A 25,909-nucleotide genomic window follows, 5' to 3' on the forward strand; every position below is an offset into this window, starting at 1 on the left:
CTTTGCAGTACACCCCCAGGCCCCGCTACTGCGCTCGCGCTCGCCCGCTCGCGCTCCCTCTCCCTCCCCCTCCCGGGCTCCGCTAGAGCTCTCCTTCTCTCTCTAGCTCTCTCTCTCTCTCTCTCTCTCTCTCTTTTTTTTTTTTTTTTTTTGCATTTGCACGGGATTGTGGGAGGAAGCGGAGCGCAGCCAGACACCCCGCCGCCCGCCCCCCTTCCCCTCCCCCTCCCCCAGCCGCCTTGTGCAAAGATGGCTGCACCGTGAGCGCAGAGGAGGAGGAGGCGGCGGCGGCGGCGGCGAAAGAGCGAGCACCCAGCGCCTGCACCCATTCCGGGGCCGTCCGGGACGCCCCCTCCCGAGCGCGCGTCCCCCTTCTCTCTTGCAAGCGCCGGGGCAAAGGCGGAGACAGCGGGGTCCCTCCTCCCCCCTTTCCCTCCTCCAGGGGGAACCCCCCCTCCTTGGCTCAGCGGCTGCACCCCTCCTTTGCCCGCCCCTCTGTCCCTGCCCCCTCCCTCCCCCGCCCGGGGCCTTCCCGGGCCTTCGGAGGCCGCAAAGAGAAAAAAAAAAAAAAAAGAGAGAGAAAGGGAGGAAAAAAGCAGCGGAGGGAGCGGCGGCGGAGGAGAGCGCGCGCGCTCCCCCTCCTTTCCCCCTCCCTCCCCCTCCCCCCAATTTCCACCGCGGCCAATTCATGGACAGGAACTACCCCAGCGCCGGCTTCGGGGACCCGCTCGGCGCCGGGGCGGGATGGAGTTACGAGAGGTCAGCGAAAGCTAGGTAAGGAGGTGAGGGGGACCTAGAGAAACGGTCCAAGAGGTGGGGGATTCCTGCTTGGCCTGGGCCTGGGGCCCGCCCGGCGACGCGTGCATCTCCAACTCCCCCTCCGGCTCTTGCAAGGGAGCGGCCTTCTTTGGGTTTGTAACAACGCCGCCGCCCCAGTTTGCAAATTGCAAACTCCGCCAAAGCCAGCTCCGGCTTGCAAAAGAGAGAAACGAAGCAGGCACGGCGCAGAAACAAATTCGAACCGGGAAGGCCTTGGGAAGATGGGAAGGATCGGCGAAGCAAGGCCTGGACTTGCCCCCCATGCTTGGATTCCCGGCTTGCCGACCCCTCCCCCCGGGCGTCCCTGGCTCTGTAACTGCAAAGGTGGGAGGAAAGGGGAATTAGCTCGCAGACCTGGGGGGCGCGCACCCCCTCCCAGGTCCTATTGTTCCGGGGCTGCGCTAGGCTGGGCCACTCGGGCCCTCCCCCCCATCTAAGAAATTCCGCGCGCAGAGTGGGCACGGGGCCCCGCCCCCTTCTTAAACTAGGGTTCTGTGTGTTGGGGGGGTCCTGAGATTAGGGACACGCCCCCTTCTGCTCCCCACCTCCCTCAAAGCTAAGAATCCTGGTTGGTGGCGCGCTGTTTGCCCTCCGGTCCAGGGCCACGGATTTAGGCCCTTGAAGTGATAGAGTCTGATTTTTCTCCCGGTTTGTGTTTGCTAGTGTGAGCGTGGGCCCTGTGCATGCGTGGCTAGCCGCGTGTTCACCTGTGAACCTGCCTCCTGCAGTTTTCTCTGTGCCCGGCGTCCTTACTCTTCACCTGCCCTTCAGCCCCTCCCCCTCAACACTTGGCATTCCCAGTGTGTACAAATTTTTAGAGTGGGACTAAACACTCGGACCCTTTCCTCTCCACGGGTGAATGAAAATCCTGTTTGTACATGCACTCGGCCTTGCCTAGGCCGGTGCACCTGAACCTCAGCCTCTGGGATGCACCGAATTCATGTCGGTACTTGCACCTGGGACTTTCCCCGGGTCCTGTCCTCTCCCCACCTTCTCCCCTTGCCATTTGGGACACAAGCTGCCTCCTGCTCCCGGCTTGGCTGTATTTCTGACTTAATTTGGGGTCTGTGCTGTTCCAGCAGGGCTTGGGTGTCCTCGTGGCCCTGCAGGATTGTACCTTTGGTTCTGTTGTGCCGGGGGAGGGCTCCAAGGGAGGACCACGCCTTTCACGATGATGCTTCCCCTGACTTCCTCTGTCCCCAGTGTGCCCTGCATGCCTGTGTTTGCAAACGTGGGAAGCTTAAAGGCTCCAGAATAGGGACATTTTTGTGCTTCCCCCCATGGGACAGCCAGATTCCCCAGTGTTATCAAGGTTCCTTGGAGTAACACCTCCATTCAGTTGGGAAGTTCCTTGCAGCCCCTTCTCTGAGGAGACGCTATCCTGACATCTCGCCCTTGCCCTCAGCTTGGTCTACGGCAGCTCCAGGACCTCGCACCCAGAAACAGACATCTTGCATCGCCAGGCCTACGCGGCCCCCCACCCACTACAAAGCTATGCCACCAACCACCACCCCGCAGGTACGGGCTTCCATCCCAGAGGGCTGGGCCGGTCCGCCCTCTGAGATGTCTGATTGGTTGCTGAAAGTTCCGCCCCTGCTAATTGGTCTTGCCCTGGGTCCTGGCCCTCTTTTTGCCACCTCTCCTCTGATTGGTTGCCGGTGAGGCTGCTGGTCCCTGCTTCAGTTCACACCGGATTCGTCAGGCCCTTTGTGGCTCCGCCCCTGTTGCTCCTATTGGCTGGTACCCATCAGGGGCCCCCAAATCCCACCTTCTCTTCCAGGCTTTTCCTCCACTCTCCAGCCCACCACAGCCCTTTCTTTCCATGTGGGATTCTCCTGGCTCCTTGGCTTCCTTGTCTTCCCTACTGGCTCGAACTCTTTCTCCCCCCCTTTTTATTTATTTATTTTGTTTGTTTGTTTGTTTATTTATTTATATATGACTGCACGCCTGCATGACAAAAGAGGGCATCAGATCACATTATAGATGGTTGTGCGCTACCATGAGGTTGCTGCGAATTGAACCCAGGACCATCTGAAAGAGCAGCCAGTGCTCTTAACCACTGAGCAATCCCTCCAGTCCCCTCTCCCTTTCCTCCTAAAAGTAAACTCATCCACTTACCTTGGCCTTGCTGCCCACACCTCTGATTGGCTCCCTTCCCCCTGACTTTTAAACCAGTCCAGTCTGAATGACACCTGATTCTCCTGGTTGGCTCTTTTCCTGTTTTCTGCCTGTTTTGGCTTTTTAAATTTTTTCCATTTATTTTCTCTTTGACTTTTTATGGGTGCTTCTGTGGTGCTGGCAGTCGAACCTGGAGCCTTATGTAGGTAGCATTCAGCAACAGCCTTCTTCCCTCTCTTCATTTCCTTCATTCCTTTATTTTGAGACAGGGTCTCACGGGTTGTAGTTGAAGGTCTAATCCTCCCGCCTCGGCTTCCCGAGAGCTGAGCTGAAAGGCGCTACGGCCATTTGCTTGTCTTTGGTTCTTCCCTCCAGCCTTTTTCTGAACTGAACTTGGTTTAGCCCTTTCTGGCTCAGCCCCCACCCCGCTGACCCCCTCCTTTTGTCCCTTGTCAGGCCTCTCTGGACTTTTTGACACTGGCCTCCACCATGCGGGCTCAGCTGGGCCCGACACCTCCGTCATGAACCTCATCTCAGCCCTGGAGTCCCGGGGCCCCCAGCCTGGCCCTTCCGCCTCCTCTCTCCTCTCCCAGTTCCGAAGTCCTTCCTGGCAAACAGGTAAGCGCTAGCTCCCAGAGGGCTGGAGAAGGGCTGTCTTGCGGTCTGCTCTGACCTGTGGTCTTCTTCATCCCTAGCCATGCACACACCGGGTCCCACGGAACTCTTCATCTCTGGCGCCCTCCCGGGTTCCAGCACCTTTCCATCTTCCTCTGCCCTGTCTGCCTACCAGCACCCAGCTTCCTTCGGCAGCCGCCCCTTCCCAGTGCCCTCATCCCTCAGCCTCCAGGATCCACCCTTCAGTCCTCCTGCTAATGGGCTCTTGTCCCCACATGATGTGCTCCACCTGAAGCCCTCGCAGGCGCCTACAGTGCCCTCTTCGTTGGGTTTTGAGCGCCTGGCAGGGGGTGGTGTCTTGGGGCCTGCTGGCCTTGGCCCTGCTCAGACCCCCCCTTACCGTCCTGGTCCCCCAGATCCACCTCCACCTCCCCGCCACCTCCCAACTCAGTTCAATCTGCTGGCTTCTTCTTCTGCTGCCACTGCTGCCGAGTCATCTTCCCCTCAGCTCTACAACTTCTCGGGTGCTGCTGCAGGTCCGCCACCCGAGCGGGCCCTGCCCCGGCAGGACACGGTCATCAAACACTATCAGCGGCCGGCCAGTGCCCAGCCCCCACCGCCTCCGCCACCAGCCCACTCCCTGCAGCACTATCTGAGCTGCGGAGGCAGCTACCCCTCCATGGGTCACCGGGCCAGCTTGGCTTGCAGCCCTCTGGGAGGTGGGGAACCTTCTCCAGGTGCTGGAGAACCTAGCAAGGGTGGGCCTAGTGGAGCCACAGCTGGAGCAGCTGGCCGGGCCACAGGCCCAGAGACAGCTGGGGGAGGTGCAGCTGGGGGTGGTGGTGGGTACCGCCCGATCATTCAGTCCCCTGGTTACAAGGCGAGTAAGGGGGGTTACGGACCAGCCACAGGGGGTGCCACCAGGCCCCCACCGCCTCGATCTACTGGCACGCCCAAGTGTCAGAGCCTGGGCGGAGCGGCAGCTGCCTATGCTGCTGGGAAAGCATCTGGGGCTGGAGCGGCTGGGGGCCAGGCGTATTCCCCTGGTCAGCCCCAGGGGCTTCTGGGACCCCAGGCCTATGGGCAAGGGTTTGGAGGGGGTCAAGCACAGGACTTAAGCAAAGGCCCTAGCTATTCTGGGGGTCCCCCACAGCCTCCCAGCGGCCCCCCGCCTCCTGGCTTGGCTACCTGTCAGAGTTATTCTCCAGACCAGCTTCAGGGTCAGCTCTATGGGGTTCAGGGTGAGCCTTACCCAGGGCCAGCTGCCCATTCGCAGGGTCTCCCCACGGCTAGTCCTTCCCTCAGCTACAGTACAGGCCACTCCCCAGCTCTCTCAGGCCATGGAGGTGGCTGGGGACCCAGTTCTCTGGGCGGTGGCGGGGAGGCTAGCCCATCTCATATCATCCGACCCCTCCAGTCACCACCTGCTACTGGCCGCCCTCCTGGCGTTGGCTCTCCAGGAGCCCCTGGCAAATACTTAAGTTCAGTCTTAGCCTCGGCTCCGTTCCTGGCCCCCCCTGGAGCCAGCAGCTATGCAGCTGGAGCAGGTGGCTACAAGGGCAAAGGGGATGGCTCCGAGCTGCTTGCAGGCCCCGGTGGTGCTACCACTGAGCGCACCGAAGATGAAGAATTTCTGATTCAGCACCTGCTTCAGGCACCCAGCCCACCTCGGACCTCAGGGGCGGATGGCTTGGTGGGCGAGGCTGGGCCTGCTGAGGCCTCTAAGGGACTTGGGGCCAGTGGTGGAGCTGGAGGGCCGCCAGGGACACCGTATGAATTGGCCAAGGAAGATCCCCAGAGGTACCATCTGCAAAGTGTCATCCGGACCAGTGCCAGCCTGGATGAGGGTGCCACGGCTGCACTGGAGCTGGGCCTCGGGAGGATGAAGGACAAGAAGAAGGGGCCAGAACGGGGTGGTGAAACCCCGGAGGGTCTGGCCACCTCAGTTGTTCACTATGGAGCAGGTGCCAAGGAGCTGGGGGCCTTCCTGCAGAAGAGCCCACCTCCCCCACCACCCACGGCCCAGCCAGCCCAGCCAACGCCCCATGGCCTCCTCTTGGAGGCTGGAGGTCCTGACCTTCCAATGGTGCTGCCTCCACCTCCTCCCCAGCTGCTCCCCTCTGTGCTCAGCCATGCCCCCAGCCCCTCACCCAATGCCCCCAAAGTCGGCGTCCACCTCCTTGAGCCAGCCACCCGGGATGGGGCTCCCCAGCCACCCCCACCGCCACCTCCACCACCGCCTATGCCTCTGCAGCTTGAAGCCCACCTCCGCAGTCACGGCCTGGAGCCCACGGCCCCCAGTCCTCGCTTACGGCCCGAAGAGAGCTTGGAGCCTCCTGGAGCCATGCAAGAATTGCTTGGGGCTCTGGAACCGTTGCCACCGGGGCCTGGGGACGCTGGCGTTGGACCACCCAACTCAGAGGGCAAGGACCCTGCAGGCGCTTACCGAAGCCCCAGCCCTCAAGGGACCAAGGCTCCACGGTTCGTACCCCTCACGTCCATCTGCTTCCCCGATTCATTGCTCCAGGATGAGGAGCGGAGCTTTTTCCCCACCATGGAGGAGATGTTTGGGGGAGGGGCAGCCGATGACTATGGCAAGGCTGGACAGACTGAAGACGATGGAGACCCCAAGACTGGTGCTGGGCCGCCCCCTGGGCCCACTGCTTATGATCCCTATGGTCCCTACTGTGGAGGCCGGGCATCTGGAGCTGGGCCAGAGACTCCAGGCCTGGGTCTGGATCCCAACAAACCCCCTGAGCTCCCCTCCACAGTCAATGCAGAGCCACTAGGCCTGATCCAGAGTGGGCCACATCAGTCGGCACCCCCGCCACCACCGCCTCCTCCTCCACCGCCACCACCCGCCTCGGAGCCCAAGGGCGGCCTCACCTCACCTATCTTCTGCTCAACCAAGCCAAAGAAGCTGCTGAAGACGTCCTCTTTCCACCTGCTACGGCGCCGAGACCCCCCCTTCCAGACGCCGAAGAAATTGTATGCGCAGGAGTATGAGTTCGAGGCTGATGAGGACAAAGCAGATGTGCCCGCAGACATCCGCCTAAACCCAAGGCGCCTGCCTGATCTGGTGTCCAGCTGCCGTTCCCGACCAGCCCTCTCTCCGCTTGGTGATATAGACTTTTGCCCACCTAACCCTGGTCCTGACGGCCCTCGGCGCCGTGGCCGCAAGCCCACCAAGGCAAAGCGCGAGGGCCCTCCCCGGCCCAGGGGGAGGCCCCGGATTCGTCCCCTGGAGGGCCCAGCCATGGCAGGGCCAGCCTCAGCCTCCATAACCACTGACGGGACCAAGAAACCTCGGGGCCGGGGTAGGGGCAGAGGCAGGAAGGCTGAGGAAATGGGAAGTGCCCGGTTGGAGCCTCTGAAGCCACTTAAGGTGAGGGGGACTGGACTGGGTCTCGGGGGGTGGAGGGGTCGGGTTGGACTGTAGAAATTGAAGGTGGCAGGGCGTCCTAGGCATTGGAGTTGTGGTCACCCCAGCAAGAAGCTGTCTCCATGAGACAGGACGTTGTAATGTGATGCTCTCAAGAGAACGGGGTGTCAGGATGCAGGTTCTAAAGTCTTGTGCCTGGAAGCATGGCCTGGCCATTCAGATCCTGTGTGCCTGAATATATGGAAGGTGCTGGCCAGCCATCACTTAGGTGAGGCTAATTGTATTGAAATCCAGGATTCCACAAGCAGGTTGCTCTAAAGTGAGGTGGGGAACGGAACTCAAGGGTCTCAGAGGAAGGGCAGAATGTGAATCCCTGGATCTGAAGGAGGAGGCTTGGGGCTCCAGCCCCTGGACCTTGACACTTTGCTATCCCCGTGTCTAGATCAAGCTATCTGTGCCCAAGGCTGGTGAGGGTCTGGGAGCGCCTTCCAATGATGCCATCTCGGGTGTAGACCACAACAGCCTGGATTCCAACCTGACCCGTGAGAAAATTGAGGCCAAGATCAAGGAGGTAGAGGAGAAACAGCCGGAGATGAAGTCAGGCTTCATGGCCTCTTTCCTTGACTTCCTCAAGTCAGGCAAGCGGCACCCACCACTCTACCAAGCTGGCCTGACACCTCCTCTAAGCCCCCCTAAGAGCGTGCCAGCCTCTGTGCCCACCCGAGGCCTGCAGCCCCCACCGCCCACCGCGCCTACTGTGCCGCACCCTGCACCTTCCGGTCCTTTTGGCTTGGGAGGTGCGTTAGAGGCTGCGGAGAGCGAGGGGCTGGGGCTGGGCTGCCCTTCGCCCTGCAAGCGGCTGGATGAGGAGCTGAAGCGCAACCTGGAGACCCTGCCCTCTTTCTCCTCGGATGAAGAAGACTCTGTGGCCAAGAACCGAGACCTGCAGGAAAGCATCTCCTCGGCAATCTCTGCTCTGGATGATCCGCCCCTTACAGGGCCTAAGGACACGTCTCCACCGCAGGAGCCACCCTTAGATACTGGACCTACAGCCTCCGGTCCACCCCCGCTCCCAAGCCTGCCCAGCACCAACAGTGATGGCACTCCGGGTGAGTTCTCCTCGGAAGGTGGTGTGGGCCCAGGGCAGATGGAGGCAGCTGAGGGAGTCAGTTGTTGAGGTTATACTCTGTTACAGGTTTTCTATTGTGTCCAGAAGCACACTTGACAGAGTGTTATTTCCTGACTGACAGAAAACAATCTTTTCTGAGAAAGAAACATCTTTTCTTTTTTTGTTTTGTTTTGTTTTTCTCCCGAGAGACAGGGTTTCTCTGTGTAGCTCTGGCTATCCTGGAATGTAGAGATCCACATGCCTCTGCCTCCCGTGTGCTGGGATTAAAGGCATGGCCACCACTGGCTAGACAAACATCTTTTGTTAGTGAGCTGAGAGGGTCTGCAGGGAATCACGGGGGCCTGGTACTTGGCCCTAAAGGATGCTGAGGACAGAATAGGATATAAGTGAGGGACCAGGTGACGAGGGAAGTTTTAAGAACTGCTAAGGGCTGTGAGTTTTAGGAGTGCTCTGAGGGGTCAGCAAGGAGCTTGGGGGCATGGTAGAGCCCCTGCCTAGAATGCCCCAGTAAGAGTGAGGGCTGTGTCTCAGAGGTAGAGCTCCTGTGTAGAATCCACCAGGGAAAGGACTCCTTGTATTTTCCTAATGAGTGAAAAACCTGGGTTCTATCGTTAGTGAAAGTAACTAGGGGGCTGGACAAATGGCTCAGCGGATAAGAGTGCTTGCTTACTGCTCTTCTGGAGCACCAGGATTGGTTCCCAGCACCTATATTCAATTCCAGTTTCAGGAGGTCTTGTACCCTCTTCTGCCTCTGTAAGCGCCTGTGCATATGTGGAACACACACACACAGATTAACTAGGTAGATAAGGATGACATTAGAAAGCCGTGACAGCAGATGGGAGAGGCAAGGAGTGGTATGTAAAAGGTGAATGAGGACCCTAGTCACGGAAGGGATAGATTTGGAGTTAGGAGACGTGGATATGGAGTTAATAGGTGGACGAAAGCTTCTGGGGCTTAGAGAGACAGCTCAGAAGTGGCAAGGCCTTAGGGCAATGAGATGGGTTTCAGAGCTACAGCGATGGCCTCACAGAAGGACCTGGAACCAGGCCAAGAAGTGGGACCAACACAGGAGAGTTCCATCTTCTGTCTGCTGTCCACCCTTAGTAATACCTAAGGACATGTGTGGCCTTGTGCATATGCCAGGGGCTAAGTGGTATTAGGGGCACAATTTGTAGGGTTAGTAGAGCCAGGCATAGTGACACGTGATTGTCCTTGTAACTGTACCTGGGAGGCTGAATAAGGACAGTCAGGGGTTGAAGGCCAGCCTGGGCGACACGGGGAAGTCTAGGACAGACTGGGCTGCATGGACAGTGAATGGCACCTAGACCTGATGACTCTGTCTTTCTCTCAGAGCCCCCGCTGCTGGAGGAGAAGCCACCACCTACTCCACCTCCTGCCCCAACGCCTCAGCCTGCCCCCCCTCCACCCCCACCCCCAGTTCCAGCCTTACCCTCACCTGCTCCGCTGGTGACTCCCGTGGCTAGTTCACCTCCTCCACCACAGCCACCACCTCCACCACCTCCACCAGCTTTGCCCTCGCCACCTCCACCACCCCCACCAGCACCCACAGCTGCCCCACCAGTTGCCCCTCCAGAGGAGCCTGCGGCTCCATCCCCAGAGGACCCTGAGCCTCCAGATGCTCGGCCTCTGCACCTGGCCAAGAAACAGGAGACGGCAGCTGTGTGTGGCGAGACAGATGAGGAGGCTGGGGAGAGTGGCGGTGAGGGCATCTTCCGGGAACGGGATGAGTTTGTCATTCGTGCAGAAGACATCCCCTCCCTCAAGGTGAGTCTCAGCATTGTCCCCAAATGGAGCCTGATGAGTGGCAGGCTAGCCTGGAAGGGAGTGCAGGCAGGGCAGTCACCTGGATGGACTTGCTATGAAGCTTCATGGCTGATAGGAAAGAGGTCAGGATGTCCGCCCCTCTTCCATGATGCTCTCTGAGCCTTCTTGGGGTTGAGATAGATGTACTGTTTAGGGCTAAGCATTCCTCAGTCACTTATCCTTGGCGCTTTGACCAGGTGGAAGTCTCTGCATTAACTCCTGCAGGAGAGGCTTCTCTGGCCAACACCGGGAGCAGCACTACAGAGTGTGTATTCTACATACGTAGAAGGCTTTCTGACAGTGTGTCTGTTTAGCAGAATGATAGTGGTGTCTACCCCCATCCCCCAAGTTCATATGACTTGTCAAGCCGTGATCTCTTGACCAGATTTGTAAGGCCAGACTAATTCTCTCCTGTGGACCAGGCCATAGATCTAATCAGAGGAATTGGTTTCCCCCATAACCTTCATGCCACTAATGCACGAGTGGGGACACCTTGCCTGGCGGGTCAGTATTGTAGTATTCAGGATTCAAAATTCATCACTTGGTAATTCCATTTCTTGGGGACTTGCAGTCAGAGGGGATCCAGCCAGAGAGAGAATATTCTTTCTCATTTGCATATCTGCCTGATGCAGTTAGGTGTATCTTGCAGGGGGTATCTGCCTGATGCAGTTAGGTGTATCTTGCAGGGGGTATCTGCCTGATGCAGTTAGGTGTATCTTGCAGGGGGTATTACAGCAAGTTGCTTAAGGATGCTTGCTGTGTGGCAGGCTGAGCTTGTTTGTTTTGCTTTTTTGAGACAGGGTTTCTCTGTATAGCCCTAGCTGTCCTGGAACTTGCTCTGGTAACCCAGACTGGCGTCGAATTCAGATCTGCTTGCCTCTGCCTCCCAAGTGCTGGGATTAAAGGAGTGTGCCACCAGTGTCTGGCTGAGTTTTAAACTGTTAGTGTAGTCCTGGACCTGCTGGTATCAGCCTGCCGTGCCAGGTTCTCTGGGGGTTGTGACAGGAGGGTCCTAAGTCCAAGACCTTCCTGTGCTACAGAGTAGATTGAAGACCAGCCTGGGGAATACAGTGAAGAAGTAAAGACCGAAAAAGCCTGGGAATCCAGCTCAGTGCTGGTATTCCTGTTGATGGAGACCTTCCCAGAGGTCTCACCTTGAGCTCTGCCTGGGCTCACTGTGTAGCTCAGGTTGGCCTCTAACATGCAGCAATCCTCCTGCCTCAGCTTCACGACTACAGTACTTTAGATGTCCACCACCATGCTTGGTTTTAGTCCAGTTTTGTTTTTTGTTTGTTTTTCTTTGAGACAGGGTCTCTCTGCAGAGTCCTGGATGTCCTGAAACTTATTATGTAGACCAAGCTGGCCTTGAACTCAGGAGATCCACCTGCCTCTGCCTTCTGAATGTTGGGCTAACGTCATGCATCTCCACGTCCGGCTTCTGATTCTTTAAATAAATATTTATCGGCAATGTGTCATCAGTGGGTATTTTTCACACCAGTGGCAAAATAAAACCGGAAATAGCCGATAGTATTAACCAACTTCTTGCTTACCTTGTTCCCAGAAAGTTTGGGTAAACTCTAAGATGTTTGGTTTATGGGCTTACCTGGCTGAATCACGATTAAGAGAATCCTGAAGGCACGGTCCAGCAATAGTAACCTTGCCTAGACTTCCCCGGTTGGTCTGGTCAAGAATCTGATTCTGGACGTGGTAGGGCATGGCAGATGCCCTGTGAAGGAGCTGGTGCTTCGCTGGCTGCCGTCCCTCCGATGTTGGCATGGGAAGGATGCTGCTCTCCGCCTCAGTGGTGGGATTCCGCAGGATCGTTGTGCACTTCGTCTCATGTGGAAACTTGGCTGGTTCTTTCTGCAGTCCACACAAATATTGGGTTGAATTCAGGACAAGGGCAGAGACTGTTACTACTTGAGAATCCTTTGAGAGGTGGACATAGCAATTTGGGGGGTTTTATTTTGATTTTTTTGAGTGCTGGGGGTTGGGGCTAGAGTGATAGTTCATTTGATAAAGATGCTTGCTGCAGGCAAGGTCTTACTGGGTTACCCAGGCTGGCCTGGGCCTCATTGTGTATGTACTCTGGACAGACTGCAAGCTTTCCGTAGTTCTGCCCTGTTTTCTAATCCTGGTGAACAGGGCTTGAGGCAGCGCCTTCTCCAGCCCCATCTTACAGTTCAGGAAGGCCAATGGGCCTTGGGAATGGGGCCCATCCATTGGCCTGTGCTGGGACAGAAGCCAGGCCATCCATCTGATACTACTGCCCAGCTGGTGTGGGTCAGGGAAGGGGCCAGGCGAGGACTCAGATGCTTAAAATACTACTCAAGTGTGAGCAATTACAGAGGCCGCAGAGCCTGGAGGCCACACCTCTTGTTGGCATCAGACTCCTAGAGGTGAGCAAGTCAGGCTTCTGCCTCCTGCACCAGGGTTTACTAGGCTCCATTATGCTTTTCCTGCTTAGGAACTAGGCAGCCATATTGTTTTTCTCAGCCACAGCTGATGGCATGAGCTACCCCCCGAGGGTGGTGGTGAGGGGTTTGTGTGCTCATGTGACCTGGCCTAGCCTGGTCTCTGACTACAACCCCACACAGAAGGTGCTGGGAATGTTGGATCTGTTGCTACGATCTGGGCCGGCTTTTACTACAAGGCTTGGCAAATACTCTTGGCAAATAAAGTACAGAGGATATTTGTCAGCTTTTGCCATAATTTTCTGGCATTTTCCCCCTTTCGTCATCTGGGCAGTGTTGGTTTGAGGCTGAGGCAGGAAGGTCCTGTTGAGCCAATGACTCCAAGCCCGTAACTCAGGAGTGCAGCCTGTAAACTCAGGAGTCTGGTGTCAGCCTCAGCCACATAACAGGCCAGCCTGGGCTACACAAGATTTGCTTCAAATGAAGCAAAAGCTAGGGAAACGGCTCAGTTGATAAGTTCCTTTGCAAGCCTGGGGACCTTACTGAGCTCCAGCCCACAGTCTGTCTGCGGTGGCACCTCCCTGTGCTTAGGTGGGAGAGGCCTGTGAAGTCCTGGGCTTTCGGGCCAGGCAGTCCAGCTTAGTTTGTGCGTTCTGGGCCAGTGAGAGACCCTGTTTCAAAAAACAAGGTAGGGCCAGCGAGGAGGCGCAAGAGGTAGAGGCCCTTGTTAGGGACTTGAGTTTGAGCTGTAGGAATCACAAGGTGGAAGGAAAAAACGGATTCCCATGGGTTGTCTTCCAAGCCCATGGTTGTAGCATGGCGCACACACACAAGTGCGTGCCCACGCAAGTGGATTATATTTATTAGTTAATTCTAAAAATTAGGGTCAGTGAGATGGTTCATTAGGTAAAGGCGCCCGGCCCCAAATTCGATGGCTTGATTTCCACTCTGGAACCTTCACTGGAGGATTGTCAGCAGGGCATCTGCTACTGAGTACACCCTGTCCCCTCACTGGGGAATCAGTCAAGGCATCTACCATTGCAGTACACCTCAGTCTATGCTATGAGATTTTAAATCTTATTTCCACAGTATAAAAAATTCAGGTGAAATTGGCCATATTGAATGTATTCACTTAAGTCGATATCTAAAGTGTCTGAGTGGGTAGCTAGTGCAGGGAGGTGCTTACTGCTGTTTGTCTTTGACTACTAATGAAGTATTAATAAGATGTTGGATGTTCAGTCTCCCCTGTATATTTTATGTATGTGAGATGGTAGCTGAATGAGTTAGAGTCCAGTGTATGGAGCCTGGTGGTGGTGGCACACACCTTTAATCCCAGCACTGTGGAGGCAGAGGCAGGTAGATCTCTGTGAGTTCAAAGACAGCTTGGTTTACAAAGTGAGTCGAAGACAGACAGCCAAGGCTACCCAGAGAAACCCTGTCTCAGAAAACCAAAAAGAAAAGAAAAGCTGAATGGATAACAAGCTTCCAAACTGGATGGTACAGGACTGGTCCCTGGCTTCCTCAGTGTCATTGTCTGGAAAAGAAAAATGATCCTATAACTTGGTTCTCGAGGTTGTGAGAGTCATCCAAGAGGAATGGCCTGTGTAAGGCCCCATATGAGAAGTGTGGCAGGTTTTCGGGAATGCTAGCGTAAGAGGCTGGACCAAGAGTATAGGATGGGAAGGTGGCCAAGGCCAGATCATGTAGGACTTGGGGGTACTGAGGCTGGGTGGATAGCTGTTCTTGAAGACATAGACTTTGCTGGTGGGGCCCTTGGCCGTCAGGTGACTGTGGTAAGCCTCAGGGCTAAGACTGTGTGTTAATTGCACCTGTCTATGACTGCCTTGCTTTTGTTGGGACCTCTTTGATTTCTTTGGGTCAAGTGGCTTTGCTCTGTTGTTCTGAGTGGCCTTGAACTCTGGCACACAAGAAATTTTCTTCCTTATCCAGGCATGGTAGCTCATCATGTAAGCTCTGCCCTTGGGAGTCTGAGGCGGGATTGCCAAAAATTGGAGAGTTCCAGGCCACTGGACCCAGTTGAGTTTTCTTGTTAGATACCATTCCTGGGTGTGGGGAGCTGACCTCCTCACATTCCTGCTGCTAACAGGGCACGTGGCTTAGTTTATCACAGCTCACATTCTTAGATAACCGATTGGTCTCGGTCACCCTTAGGTCACAGGTCACATTCTTAGATAAATGATTGGTCCCAGTCTTCCTTAGGTACCAAGATGGAGATTAGTGATTGACCTGCCTGTCGGCTGTCAAGTCAGATGTCCTGAGCGAGCTGACTTCCTCCGTATGGGATCCGTGGGTCCAGCTTCCTAGTCAGTCATTGGGTGTGGTTGGTTATAATGACTGACAGGAAGAGAACCAGGAAGTACAAGCCTTAAAGATAGCATGGGGAGGATGCAGGGTTGTGATATCTGGGGTCATACCTAAAGAATGAAAATAGAGATCTGGTAATAAAGGGGAAAAAGATAAGAAAAGCTGGGCATGGTGGTGCACACCTGTAATCCCAGCATTCAGGAAGGCAGAGGCAGGGGGATCTCTGTGAGTTCAAAGCCAGCCTGGTCTACAAAGTGAGTCCAGGGCAGTCAAGGGTACATAGAGAAACCCTGTCTCGAAAAAAACAAAAAAAGGAAATAGAGACTATAGAGATGGTTTAGTGGTTGAGAGTGCTTACTGTTCCTGGAGAGGCCTCAGTTCAGTTCCCCATAGGCATGTTGGATTTCTCAGAACCACAGATAATTCTAGCCCCGGGAATCTCTTGCCCTCTTCTGGCCTCCACGGGTACTGCACTCAGCTGCACATCCCCACATAGTTAACACAACAAAAACCAACAATGAAGAATAGGATGTTTTGGAGGAAGACCAAAAAGCCCAGTTGGGAAAAGAGCAGAGGGAAATAGGGTACCTGATGAGGATCCAGCAGGAAGTCTCTTCAGAACTGGGACACTGAGTTTTGTGTTCATACTGGTTGGGCGAGGAAACCCATGTGGGTGGGTGTACCCGTGGGCTCAGGAGGTCTGTGAAGTGGCTGCCATTGACAGGTCTGTGGGGCAAGGTTTCAGATAAGGGAGGGGACACAGACATTCTCTCCTTGTCAGGCTAGAAGTCTGTGTTTGGGATCCAGGGTGTGTTTTGGAGCTGAGCAGATGTGGTCTAAATAGACTTAACCTTTGGGGCCCCTGACCTAGCCTGTGATGTCACAGACAAGGAGGAATGGGAGCCATGTGGCAGCCTGGAAGAAAGAAGTGGCGGTTTGGGGTTCCTCACCCCCGCTTTATTTCTGTGTGCCGCTTTAGCCAAGACCATCTCTGCTTCCTATTCAGCAAGTAGTTAAATGTCCCCCATTTTAAAATAACTTATTTTTATTTTATGTGCATTGCTGTTTTGTCCACATGTATGTCTGTGGGTGTCAGATCTTGGAGTTACAGTCCTGAGCTGCCATGTGGGTGCCGGAAATGGAACCTCTGGAAGAGCAGTCTTAGTGTTCTTAACCGCTAAGCCATCTCCGAATCCACAGAACCCCTTCTTCACATGCACATAACTGATTCAAAAATCATTTTTTAAAAATGATGAGGGAAAAATTTTATCAGGCTAAGACTACATACTTGGCAGGCCAACACTCATATCCTGGTACTCAAAGCAGACATTACCAATAGATCCCAGATCTTGCTGCTAAGGCAGACATGACTAATCAATTTCATTTATCCTCTGAATTCTCTTTGATCACCTGATCTTTGACTACAGTAACCACATTTCATTCATCCTTACATTCTGATGTTACTGAGGACATACTTCACTCATGCCTGCATTGCTTCGTCACAGGCTCTTTCCAAGTACCCATCAGCTCTTTTGGGAAGCATTTTTATGTCTCAGTGTATAACCCAAGTTGGCCTGGACCTCAAGTCAGTCTTCTGCCTCAGAATCCTAAAATGCTGGAGTATCAGGCATGCAGTGCTACACATGGCTTCTGTGGTCCATTGGGTATTTTGTGCCTGTGTTTATCTCTGTCCTCTTCATGTGTGCCAGTCAGATGCCAGGGGTGAAGCCTATGTAGTGGGGTGCTGCTGCTAAAACAGGATGGAGGATGTCAGAGTGTGGCTCAAGATGGGGAGGAGCCTCGGCTGGGTGGTGGTGGCGCACACCTTTAAGCCTAGCGCTTGGAAACAGAGACAGTCAGATCTCTGTGAGTTCAAGGCCAGCTTGGTATACAAAGGGAGTCCAGGACAGCCAAGGCTACACAGAGAAAAACCCGTCTCAAAAAACAAACAAATGGGGAGCCTATTTGTCCCTGTCGACCTCGTGTGACAGGTTGAGACATGTCATACCTAGCACCTGTCTGTTCTGGCTGTAAGCCATGCTCCTTGTTCTTTGTTTTTGTCTGTTTGTTGTTGATGATGTTGTGCCTTGGACCTACGGATGGAACCCAGGGAAGAAAATGTACTGGAAAAGTACTTTTTCTGAGCCACCCCCTAATCCTCACTGGAGATTCTAGGCAGGTGCTCTACCCCTGAGCTAACCCTCTAGCTCCTTACTGGAGGACTAGGCAGGGCCTCTACCATTTAACTGAACTCTGCTTTCTGAGATAGTGTCTTACTGTGTATCCCTGGTTGGCTTTGGTCTCTCGGTCCTCCTGCCTCAGCCTCCTGAGAGGCAGAGTGACTGCCCACCCCTTCATGCCTGTGCCCCCAGTGTATTTCTCTGTTTGTATGTCTTGTCACCTGTGTTCTGAATGCCTGTACTAAACTGCCACAGCCTGTAGCTTGTGGCTTGTAAACAGAACAAGTGTCTTGCTCAAAGCTTCGGATACTAGAAGTCAAAGGTCATCCTGCTGACAAACTTGGTTTCTGGTAAGGCCTTCTTCCTGCTTGCTAGATGGTGCCTTCGGGCTGTGCGCCCAAAAGAAGAGGCCAGGCCAGTTTCTTTTGCCTCTTTGAAGATTTATTTTATTTTTATTTGTGTGTGTCTTTGTAAGTGTATATTATGTGTGTACGGTCCGTTGGAGGCCAGCTAGGCTTACAGGCTTGCTGGGAGCTGAACTCGGGTCCTTTGGAAGAACAGTGTGCTCTCTTAACTAACAAGCCATCTCTTAACCCCCAACTTTTGCCTCTTAACCTAGTCCCCCAATTTTTTCTCTTTGTAAGTATCAGAAGTTATTGATTACTCATGTCTGCCTTTTAGTTTTGTATTCAGAGGTAGCAAGATCTGGGATCTATTAGTGATGTCTGCTGTGAGTATCAGATCCAATATTTAGGCCTGCATGCTAGATAATAGCTGTCTATTCTTGAACTGGTGCAGTGTACTTAAATGTAATCATTTTTTTTTAATTTGTTTATTTTATGTATATGATTGTTCTCTCTGCGTTTACACCTGCCAGAAGAGAGAATCAGTTCACGTTATAGATGGTTGTGAGCCACCATGTGGTTGCTGGGAATTGAACTCATGACCTTTGGAAGAGCGGGCAGTGCTCTTAACCACTGAGCCACCTCTCCAGCCCCCCGTACTCATTTTTTATGGCTTTTGGATGAGTCCTGTGAGTGCAAAGAAGCTGAGTCAGAAGCCGAGAGGCTGTTGGCTCACATACAGAGGTGAAGGATGCTGGTGTAGAGGAAACCATGGCTGTGAGCCTTTGCTGCTCTGACCCTGGGTATAGCTCATATTCACGTGTCTCTAATGGTGGGTGTGTGTTCAGAGCTTACCTTACTTGAGTAACAGAAAGTTGAAACACCATAGCATAAGCAAAAGAAGCCTGCTCATAAAGGGGCAGGGCTGGGCCGGATGGTGCAGCGTGCCGTCCTCAACCCAGATGCTGGGGTGCTCACCCAGGGGGTGGCATCTTAGTGAGTCTTTGTCTTAGATGGCTGCTGTGCAGCTCGGTGAAAGGCTGTGCCTTGCTTTCATCAGTTAGGGCCTGGGGTCTGAGTGCCTCAGCGTACACAGACTGTAGGTTCAGCCTGGCCCTGGAAATAAAAAGGAGCATTTTAGCCCAGAGCCTGAGAAGACATGTAGAATCGGGCTCCGTCTCACCTGGGGCTGAGGAGGTCGTGAGACCAGTACAGGACAGTGCTTGTCTGGAAACTGTGGCTGGGTCTTAATTTGTTTATTGTTTCTGTGATAGCCTCGCAGTGTTGCCTAGGCCGGCTTACACTTGTGGCAATCCTCCTGCCTCAGCTTGAGTGCTGGGATTAGAGGTGTGCGCTTTCTGTTTTTTTCTGTGGAGACAGGCCATCAGGGCAGGGGTCAGGGCAACCTTGCAGGCCTACCTTCCCTCTTTCTCCACAGCTGGCCCTGCAGACTGGCCGTGAGCCTCCGCCCATCTGGCGTGTCCAGAAGGCCCTTCTGCAGAAGTTCACTCCAGAGATCAAGGATGGCCAGAGGCAGTTTTGCGCCACCAGTAATGTAAGCCTGTGGGTCTGGGTGTGGGGTAGAGTACTGGGGTCCTTCTCTGCCATGGTCGGGCACCGTGGAAGGCTCCCTGTCTAGAGGTGGGTTGGTAAAGCATGCCAGTTCTCACAGGCTTTGCTCCCTCCACAGTATTTGGGTTATTTTGGAGATGCGAAAAACCGGTACCAGCGGCTCTACGTGAAGTTCTTGGAGAATGTCAACAAGAAGGATTATGTGAGGGTGTGCGCTCGGAAACCCTGGCACCGGCCCCCATTGCCAGTCAGGTACGGACAGTGACAGGGTACCTGCGGGAAAGAGGGAGAAAGAGACCCAAAGTGGGTGGTGACAGACAGAGGAGAACAGAGGGAGGGGACAGAGAGACGTAGCCAGAGAGAAAGGGGCAGAGACCCAGAGAGAGGAAAAAGGAGAGAGGGTTAGAGAGACAGGGAGAGCAGAGACTTCCCTACCCACACATGAGGAAAACACTTAGCAGTATAGGATAGGTCCCAGGGGATGGGAGTGAGGGTCTGCGGCCTACTGAGGGAAGTCTCCTCTGTCATTTTTCCCAGGCGGTCTGGGCAGACCAAGGGCCCTACCCCTGCGGGGGGCAGCTCTGCAGCTCCATCAAAGGCCCTGGCCCCACCTCCTAAGCCTGAGACCCCTGAGAAGGTGATACCAGAAAAGCCTCCAGAGCCGACGCCTGAGCCTGCTGTACCCGAGCCCCCTGCCCCAGAGAAGCCATCCCCACCCCGCCCTGCAGAGAAGGAGAAGGAAAGGGTAACCCGAGGTGGCGATCGGCCTTTGCGGAGCGAACGGGCCACCAGTGGGCGGCAGATGCGGACTGACCGGAGCCTGGCCACGGGGCAGTCCACCACCTCCCGGCTGCCCAAAGCCAGGCCCACGAAGGTGAAGGCCGAGCCACCTCCAAAGAAGAGGAAGAAGTGGCTGAAAGAGGCAGTGGGCAATGCCTCGGCAGGTGGTGGGCCTGGGGGCAGCTCGTCGGACTCAGAGTCCTCCCCTGGTGCACCCAGCGAGGATGGTAGGTTCCAGCAGCTGCAGGCCAGGCCGAGAGGGTGACCTGGGGAGGGGACACTGCCCTTCAGAAGCGGGCAGGATGCGTGTCTGCCCGAGGGCTGCAGGTAGCCTCTACAAAATGGGAGCAAAGGGACCTCTGCAGCTCACAGGTGACAGTCACAGCCACTTGCCTACACAACAGGGCAAGTGTCTGCTAAGGCCTTGGTGCATAATTGTTTGACTCCATCCAGGCCTACAGCCCTAGGCCTGTCTGTCATCCAGCTATACAGCGGCTGAGGCAGACTTGGAAAGTGAGCCATTCTGAGCTGCAGCCCGTTCAGTCTCAAAAGAAAAAAGTGAAAACAGCCATGTTGAAGCCAGGCAGTGCTGTGGCATGCCTTTAATTCCAGCACTAAGGAGGCGGAGGCAGAGGCATTGGTGGGTTCAAGGCCAGTCTGGTCTACTGAGCAAGTTCCAAGGCAGCCTTCAAAGGGCTGTATAGGAGGGCTCTGTCTCAAAAACAAACCAAAAAAAAACCAAAACACAAAACCATTTTTAAAATAAACATAGGCTAAGCTGTAACGCAGTGTTTGTATCTCCTGTACTGAGAATAGCTGAGAGTTACAGAATGTGTACACAAAACGTAGGCACCATATGCAGGTGAGTAAAGGCACCAGGAACCAGCACCTGTCCTGTGTGGGTGCTACCTCCGTGTCCGGTGAAGCCAGCGGCACCCTGTATGTTGATTGATGGGTGCTTTTAGTTCCTAACAGTTTAGTTTCTTGGGCTGGGGACAGTTATGCGCCAGCCTCTGACCTGGGGCCTGGGGACAGTGGTCCTGAGAAAGACCTGACTAGAGTTGGCACCACGAGGGCGCCACGCCGAGTCAGCTGGTTGCACTGCCGTACCTGATGCTCAGCATGATGACACCCATATGGGGCGGGAGGTTTGGCATGAGTTGAGAGGGTTAGCCTGGCCACCAGGCTGTGTCTTCTTGTCTCCAAAATAAGAACAAATCCTCCTGCGCTGGGTTTGGGTGAGGGGGCTTGTGCTTCCCTTTGTGTGCCACTTGCTAAGGGTGCTGGAAGCGTGTATTTATCTGTGTTTGCGGTTGGCACGTATGTCTATGCACCATGGTTATACCTGGTGCGATGGAGGCCAGAAAGGGGTGTTGGAGCTCCAGGAACTAGAGTTGCAGGAGCTTGTGAGCCTCCACGTGCTGCCGGGCCTCCCGAGCAGTCACGTGTTCCTAACTGCTGCACCAGCTCTGCAGCCAGTGTCATTTCTTAGCTTCGCCTGCGTCCAGATCAGTCTCCCTTCTGTGGGCTTTTCTCCTTTTATCCTTTTAGCATTCTCTCTCTCAACCCAGGCTGCCTTGGAACTTGCTGTGTATCTGGGTAGCTCTAGACTTTGACCCTCCTGCCTCCACCTTTTAAGCACACGTCACCGCTCACTGTGCGCGGTACCAGTTCGGCTAATGCTCAGTGCTGGTGTCTGCCCCTGGCTTTGTTTCATTTTGAGTCTCACTGTGTAGCTCTGGCTGGCCGCAAACCCAGAGAGTCCCACCTGCCTCTGCCTCCCAAGTGGTGGGGATCAGGTGTGCCCCTCCACCCTTAGCGGGTTTCTGTCTTGATGCAGTGTTTTGGTGACCACCTTTGTTTCTGTGGGGCTACACTGAATTAGGTCCAGTTCACTGGCCCCGAAAAAGTATTCTTGTCACTCCATGCTCTTGTGATCTTTCATTCCCCTTTGCCCTGAGCTCAGTCATCGAGGTGTCCTTAACAGGGGCTTGCCTGTGCCCTCCCAGCTCGGGCCTGCATCGTGGGTCCGTGCCTTTGGAAGTAGCATGTACTGCTCAGTAGCCTTGGAATGAGTCTCTGTCACATCTCTCCCAGAGCGGGCAGTTCCAGGGCGGCTGCTGAAGACTCGGGCCATGCGGGAGATGTACCGGAGCTATGTGGAGATGCTGGTGAGCACAGCCCTGGACCCGGACATGATCCAGGCCCTGGAGGACACACATGGTGAGCTGGACCTCCGGAGCGGGATGGACTCGTGGGTGGGTGCTGGCTCCCTGAGGCTGAGGGCTGGGCCTGGGAGGAAGGCTTGGGCCTAGGGAGGAGGGATAGGCTTCCAGATGGGTCTGGGGGTAAGCGCTTGGCACTCAGTTCTTTATGAGGAATGCTGGACCTCAAATCAGTAGTCTCAGGGAGGAGGGGACCCCAACCAAACCTTGTTCATGGGAGCTGCTGTCTGCTGACACTCCTGCTTTGCAGATGAACTGTACCTTCCTCCCATGCGGAAGATTGACGGCCTCCTCAATGAGCACAAGAAAAAGGTCCTGAAGCGGCTGTCACTGAGCCCAGCGCTGCAGGTGCCTGGGGGCCTGAGCGGGGCGGCATGGGGCCCAGAGCAGGTGTGGAGACTGGGCTGTGGGGTGTCAGCCACTTGAGGTGACTTCCCTAAGAAGGGCATCATTGCAAGGGCCTGCTGTCGAGGGCTAAGCTGCAGAGGCCTCTGGTTTCCCGGTAGTCCCAGGGGCTGTGTTTGTAGAGCAGGGCCTAGGCCTGAGGCTGTTGTCTGGCCAGCCTGTCACCCGGCTCCTGTCCCTATGAGACAGGACTCTCAGATTCCAGGGCTGATTCCTGCCCCTCTGGAATGGCCTGTGGTGCCTGATGGAAGATCCCAGGGCCACCCTGAGGATCTCGAGGTACAGTGCTAAGGTGGCACTGAGGATTCAGTACATCTACCATGGGGCTGTGGATGGCACAGTTGGCAGCATGCTTGCGGCACCAGATTCCATCCACAGCACTGACTCCTCCAGGCACGGTAGGTGCCTGCTGCCATTCAGGCTGTAAATACGTGAGGCTGGTGGGAGTTCCGGAAGAGGTTAGTTGGGTTTAGCATGACATTTAGGTTGCCATTGAGAATTCTGGGATAGAAAATAGGGTCTTCAAGATGCCTGGCAACATGTTAGTCTGATTTGGAAAAGGTGTAAATTTTGTCTGGTTCTAAGGGTTCTGATATTTTTTGTTTGTTTGTTTTGGTTTGGTTGAGGCAGGGTCTTACTCAGTAGCTTTGGCTGTATTGGAACTTGCTGCGTAGACGAGGCTGCACATGCCTGTCATTGCAGCTGTTTGGGAGGCTGAGGCAGGAGAATAAAACTCAAAGCTATCTTGGGCAACTTGCTGAGGCTGTGTTTCAACATTAAAAAGTAACTGTGTGCCGGGCTCAGGCCTTTCAACCCAGCACTTGGGAAGCAGAGGCAGGCGGATCTCTGTGAGTTCGAGGCCAGCCTGGTCCACAGAGTTATTCCAGGACAGCCAAGGCTACACAGAGAAACCCTGTCTTGAAAAAAACAAAAAAACAAACACACAAAAAATTAACTATGTGTTGGTACTTGGAAGGTTAAAGCAGGTGCAACTCCGTAGGTTCAAGGCCAGCCAGGGCTACATGATGAGATCCCATCTTAAAAAAAAAAAAGAGAGAGAAAAGAGAGAGAAAACTGGGATTGGTAGTAGTCTGTCGCTGTTCTTTCTGGGTCAGATGTCCATCTGGTTCTGGGATAAGTCAGGCTAGGACCATGAATTAGAGTGAATAATTTTAGCTATGTTTATTATATGTGTGTGAGTGTTTCACCTTTCTGTGTGTATGTGCACCAGGTATGTGCATTGCATGGGTGCGTGTACACATACACTTGTCTTGGATTCTGCTGAAGGCCAGCAGCTGCCTTCAGATCCCCGTATGTGCAGTTGGGTGCTAGAAACTGAACCTGGCTTGTCTGCAAGGGCAGAGCTGTCTCTGCATTCCGTTGAGCGTGTAACTTAGCGTGTCAGAGAACGGTGTGTGAGATTGGAGCCGGGCTAGAATCACCAGGGCAGGACAGCCAGGCCTAGGAGACAAAATGTGCCTAGGGATCTCCTGCCGTTGCCCCTCACGATCCGGGGATCTGAGGCTGGAATTGGCTGGTATGTGGGTCCAGGAGGGTGGCCACTGACCCTTTGGCTTCCCACAGGATGCCCTGCACACGTTCCCACAGTTACAGGTGGAGCAGACTGGAGAAGGCTCCCCCGAAGAGGGCGCCGTGCGGCTGCGGCCTGCCGGGGAGCCCTATAACCGAAAGACACTCAGCAAGCTCAAGAGAAGCGTCGTGCGGGCCCAGGTACTGCTCGAGCTGGGAGGGGTGACCGTGGGCCGAGTGGTGCCGGCCAGGGTCTGACGCCTGCTTCTCTGTCTGCAGGAGTTCAAGGTGGAGCTGGAGAAGTCGGGTTACTACACCCTCTACCACTCTCTGCACCACTACAAATACCACACCTTCCTGCGCTGCCGAGACCAGGTGAGCTCTAGCCTCCTGGCCTAGCCCGGAGAGTCGAGCCCTCCTCCTCCAGACTCAGGGTCCTGGCCCCAGCCTCTCCAGCAGCCTGTCCATCCCTTCCCTAGCTAGCCATTTCTTCCCATACAGCTTCCCCTCTGTTCCCACAGACGCTGGCCATTGAGGGCGGTGCCGAGGACCTGGGCCAAGAGGAGGTGGTCCAGCAGTGCATGCGGAACCAGCCATGGCTAGAGCAGCTGTTTGACTCCTTCAGTGACCTGCTGGCCCAAGCACAGGCCCATAGCCGCTGCGGGTGACCGCACCCTGCCTGGCGAGGAGGACACCTCCTTCATGAACTGAGAACTGGACAGAACTGTCCTACTCCGGAACTGACCCCTGGGCTCCCTTGCTGTCAAGAGGGAAGGGGTCGTCCTCAGCCAGGGTGTGTCCACACAGCCCCTCCCCTGCTTCCTCTCACGCCCTCCCCCATTCGTGTACAGAGAAATTATTTATATATATGTATAAATGTCTATTTAGTAACACTTGCCCTTTGCCCTGGCCCAGCCCCCCAACACGGCCATTGCCCCTGCCCCTCCACCGTGTACATAATGTATAGGAAAATTCTATGTATGGTTGAGGGAGACGGGGCAGCTTGAGAGAACTGGGGGACCCCCTCCCCTTCCAAGCTTCCTCCTCCAGGCCAACATCTTTGCTAACGGCTGCTTCCCAAGAGCGTGTGGTGTTGGGTGGGAGGGGCCAAACATCTTGTTAATTATTTTTAATCTTATTTATTGTACATACCTGGAGTGGGGAAGGTGGAGAGGGAGGGTGAGAAGGCTCCCCTCGTCCTGCCCCTCCTGTTCCTTTTCTACAGCGATCTGTCTCCCTACCCTCGGCCCTACTTTGTCTTCTCAATGTGGTTCTATTTTTTAATGCCTTTCTCTGTCCTGCCCTGCTCCTTTCTGGCCTGTTCCCTCCTCTCCTTGACCTCTTGCTCTTTCTTGGGCGCTGTACAACTCACCTTGTATACACTGTGTACACACAACCAGCCAAACGAGACCCAACAGCAACACTTTACCAGCAGCTGGAGTGCTCTGTCTGCGGCGGTGGGCGAGCCCGGGCGCTGGAGCAGGGGTTGGCGACGAAACTTTGATGGCGCCCACTCAGGCGTGCAGCCTCGGGGCAGTGTGTGTGTGACCCTGAAATTTAATGACCTCAAACGAGCATGAATTTTGTCACGGTTTGTCAGGATCAAGGGTGGGAGTGGACAGGGATCTGCCCCACGGAGCCGCTGTAGCTGTCATCTTCCAGGCTGCCCAGGGGATTGTGGCTGCTGGATTTGTATGTAAGGTTCTGGGCTGAGACCTCGCTTCTTCACTGTGGCACTTCCCTGGAGCACACTGAGCGACTTACGATGCGATGGCTGACAAGGAGGAAGCCATCTAAATCATCCACCAGTGCCCTTGTCACAGGGACTCCCTGGAAAGCCTTAGGGCTGGAGAGGTCACTGACGTTAACACCAGAGCCCAGAATGACTCTCACAGGCAATTGAACTCCACTTTTAGGGCTCTTGCAGCCTGAGTTTACCCAGTAACTGTGGCTGACATTAAACCTATAATAATCCTGCCCCTACTTCCTGAGCACCAGGATTACGGGTGTGTGCCACCCTACCTGGCTAAATTCCACTTTTCAATGATTTTTTTTTTTTTTTAATGTACTTTCCAGCTTGGTTGCAATTCTAATTGCAGAGTTGAAGGTCTCTGCACAACTGTCCGACTGAGGAGATGCATCCTCGAGGCCTTTGAGACAGCCTCATGGCAGAGTAGGTTGGTCTGGACCCGAGAGGGAGTATAGACCCGGACCATGATGCATGTCAGACTCCGGGTGTGACAGTTT

The 25,909-nt window shown here is 54.7% G+C and overlaps 1 protein-coding gene across 1 annotated transcript; it reads left to right on the plus strand.

Moving 5' to 3' along the window:
• Positions 1-211: 211 nt before the first annotated feature.
• On the plus strand, positions 212-25,096 carry Prr12 (proline rich 12). Its single transcript, XM_021633924.2, has 14 exons — positions 212-774; positions 2,225-2,337; positions 3,394-3,555; positions 3,633-6,937; positions 7,377-8,043; positions 9,415-9,848; positions 18,589-18,705; positions 18,841-18,974; positions 19,260-19,729; positions 21,600-21,725; positions 21,978-22,075; positions 23,717-23,863; positions 23,942-24,037; positions 24,184-25,096. Exons 1-14 carry the CDS (start codon positions 689-691, stop codon positions 24,328-24,330), a joined length of 6,102 nt encoding a protein of 2,033 aa, XP_021489599.1. The 5' UTR covers positions 212-688; the 3' UTR covers positions 24,331-25,096.
• Positions 25,097-25,909: the final 813 nt, after the last annotated feature.

This window comes from Meriones unguiculatus, chromosome 1 (genome assembly GCF_030254825.1).
Source record: "Meriones unguiculatus strain TT.TT164.6M chromosome 1, Bangor_MerUng_6.1, whole genome shotgun sequence".
Lineage (NCBI taxonomy): Eukaryota > Metazoa > Chordata > Mammalia > Rodentia > Muridae > Meriones > Meriones unguiculatus.

Bases quoted from the DNA above. Each gene is read 5' to 3' on its own strand.
- Prr12 (XM_021633924.2), top strand. From the start codon at position 689: ATGGACAGGAACTACCCCAGCGCCGGCTTCGGGGACCCGCTCGGCGCC. The intron at 18,975-19,259 runs GTACGGACAGTG...CATTTTTCCCAG, and splicing joins CGGCCCCCATTGCCAGTCAG to GCGGTCTGGGCAGACCAAGG. The intron at 24,038-24,183 runs GTGAGCTCTAGC...CTGTTCCCACAG, and splicing joins TCCTGCGCTGCCGAGACCAG to ACGCTGGCCATTGAGGGCGG.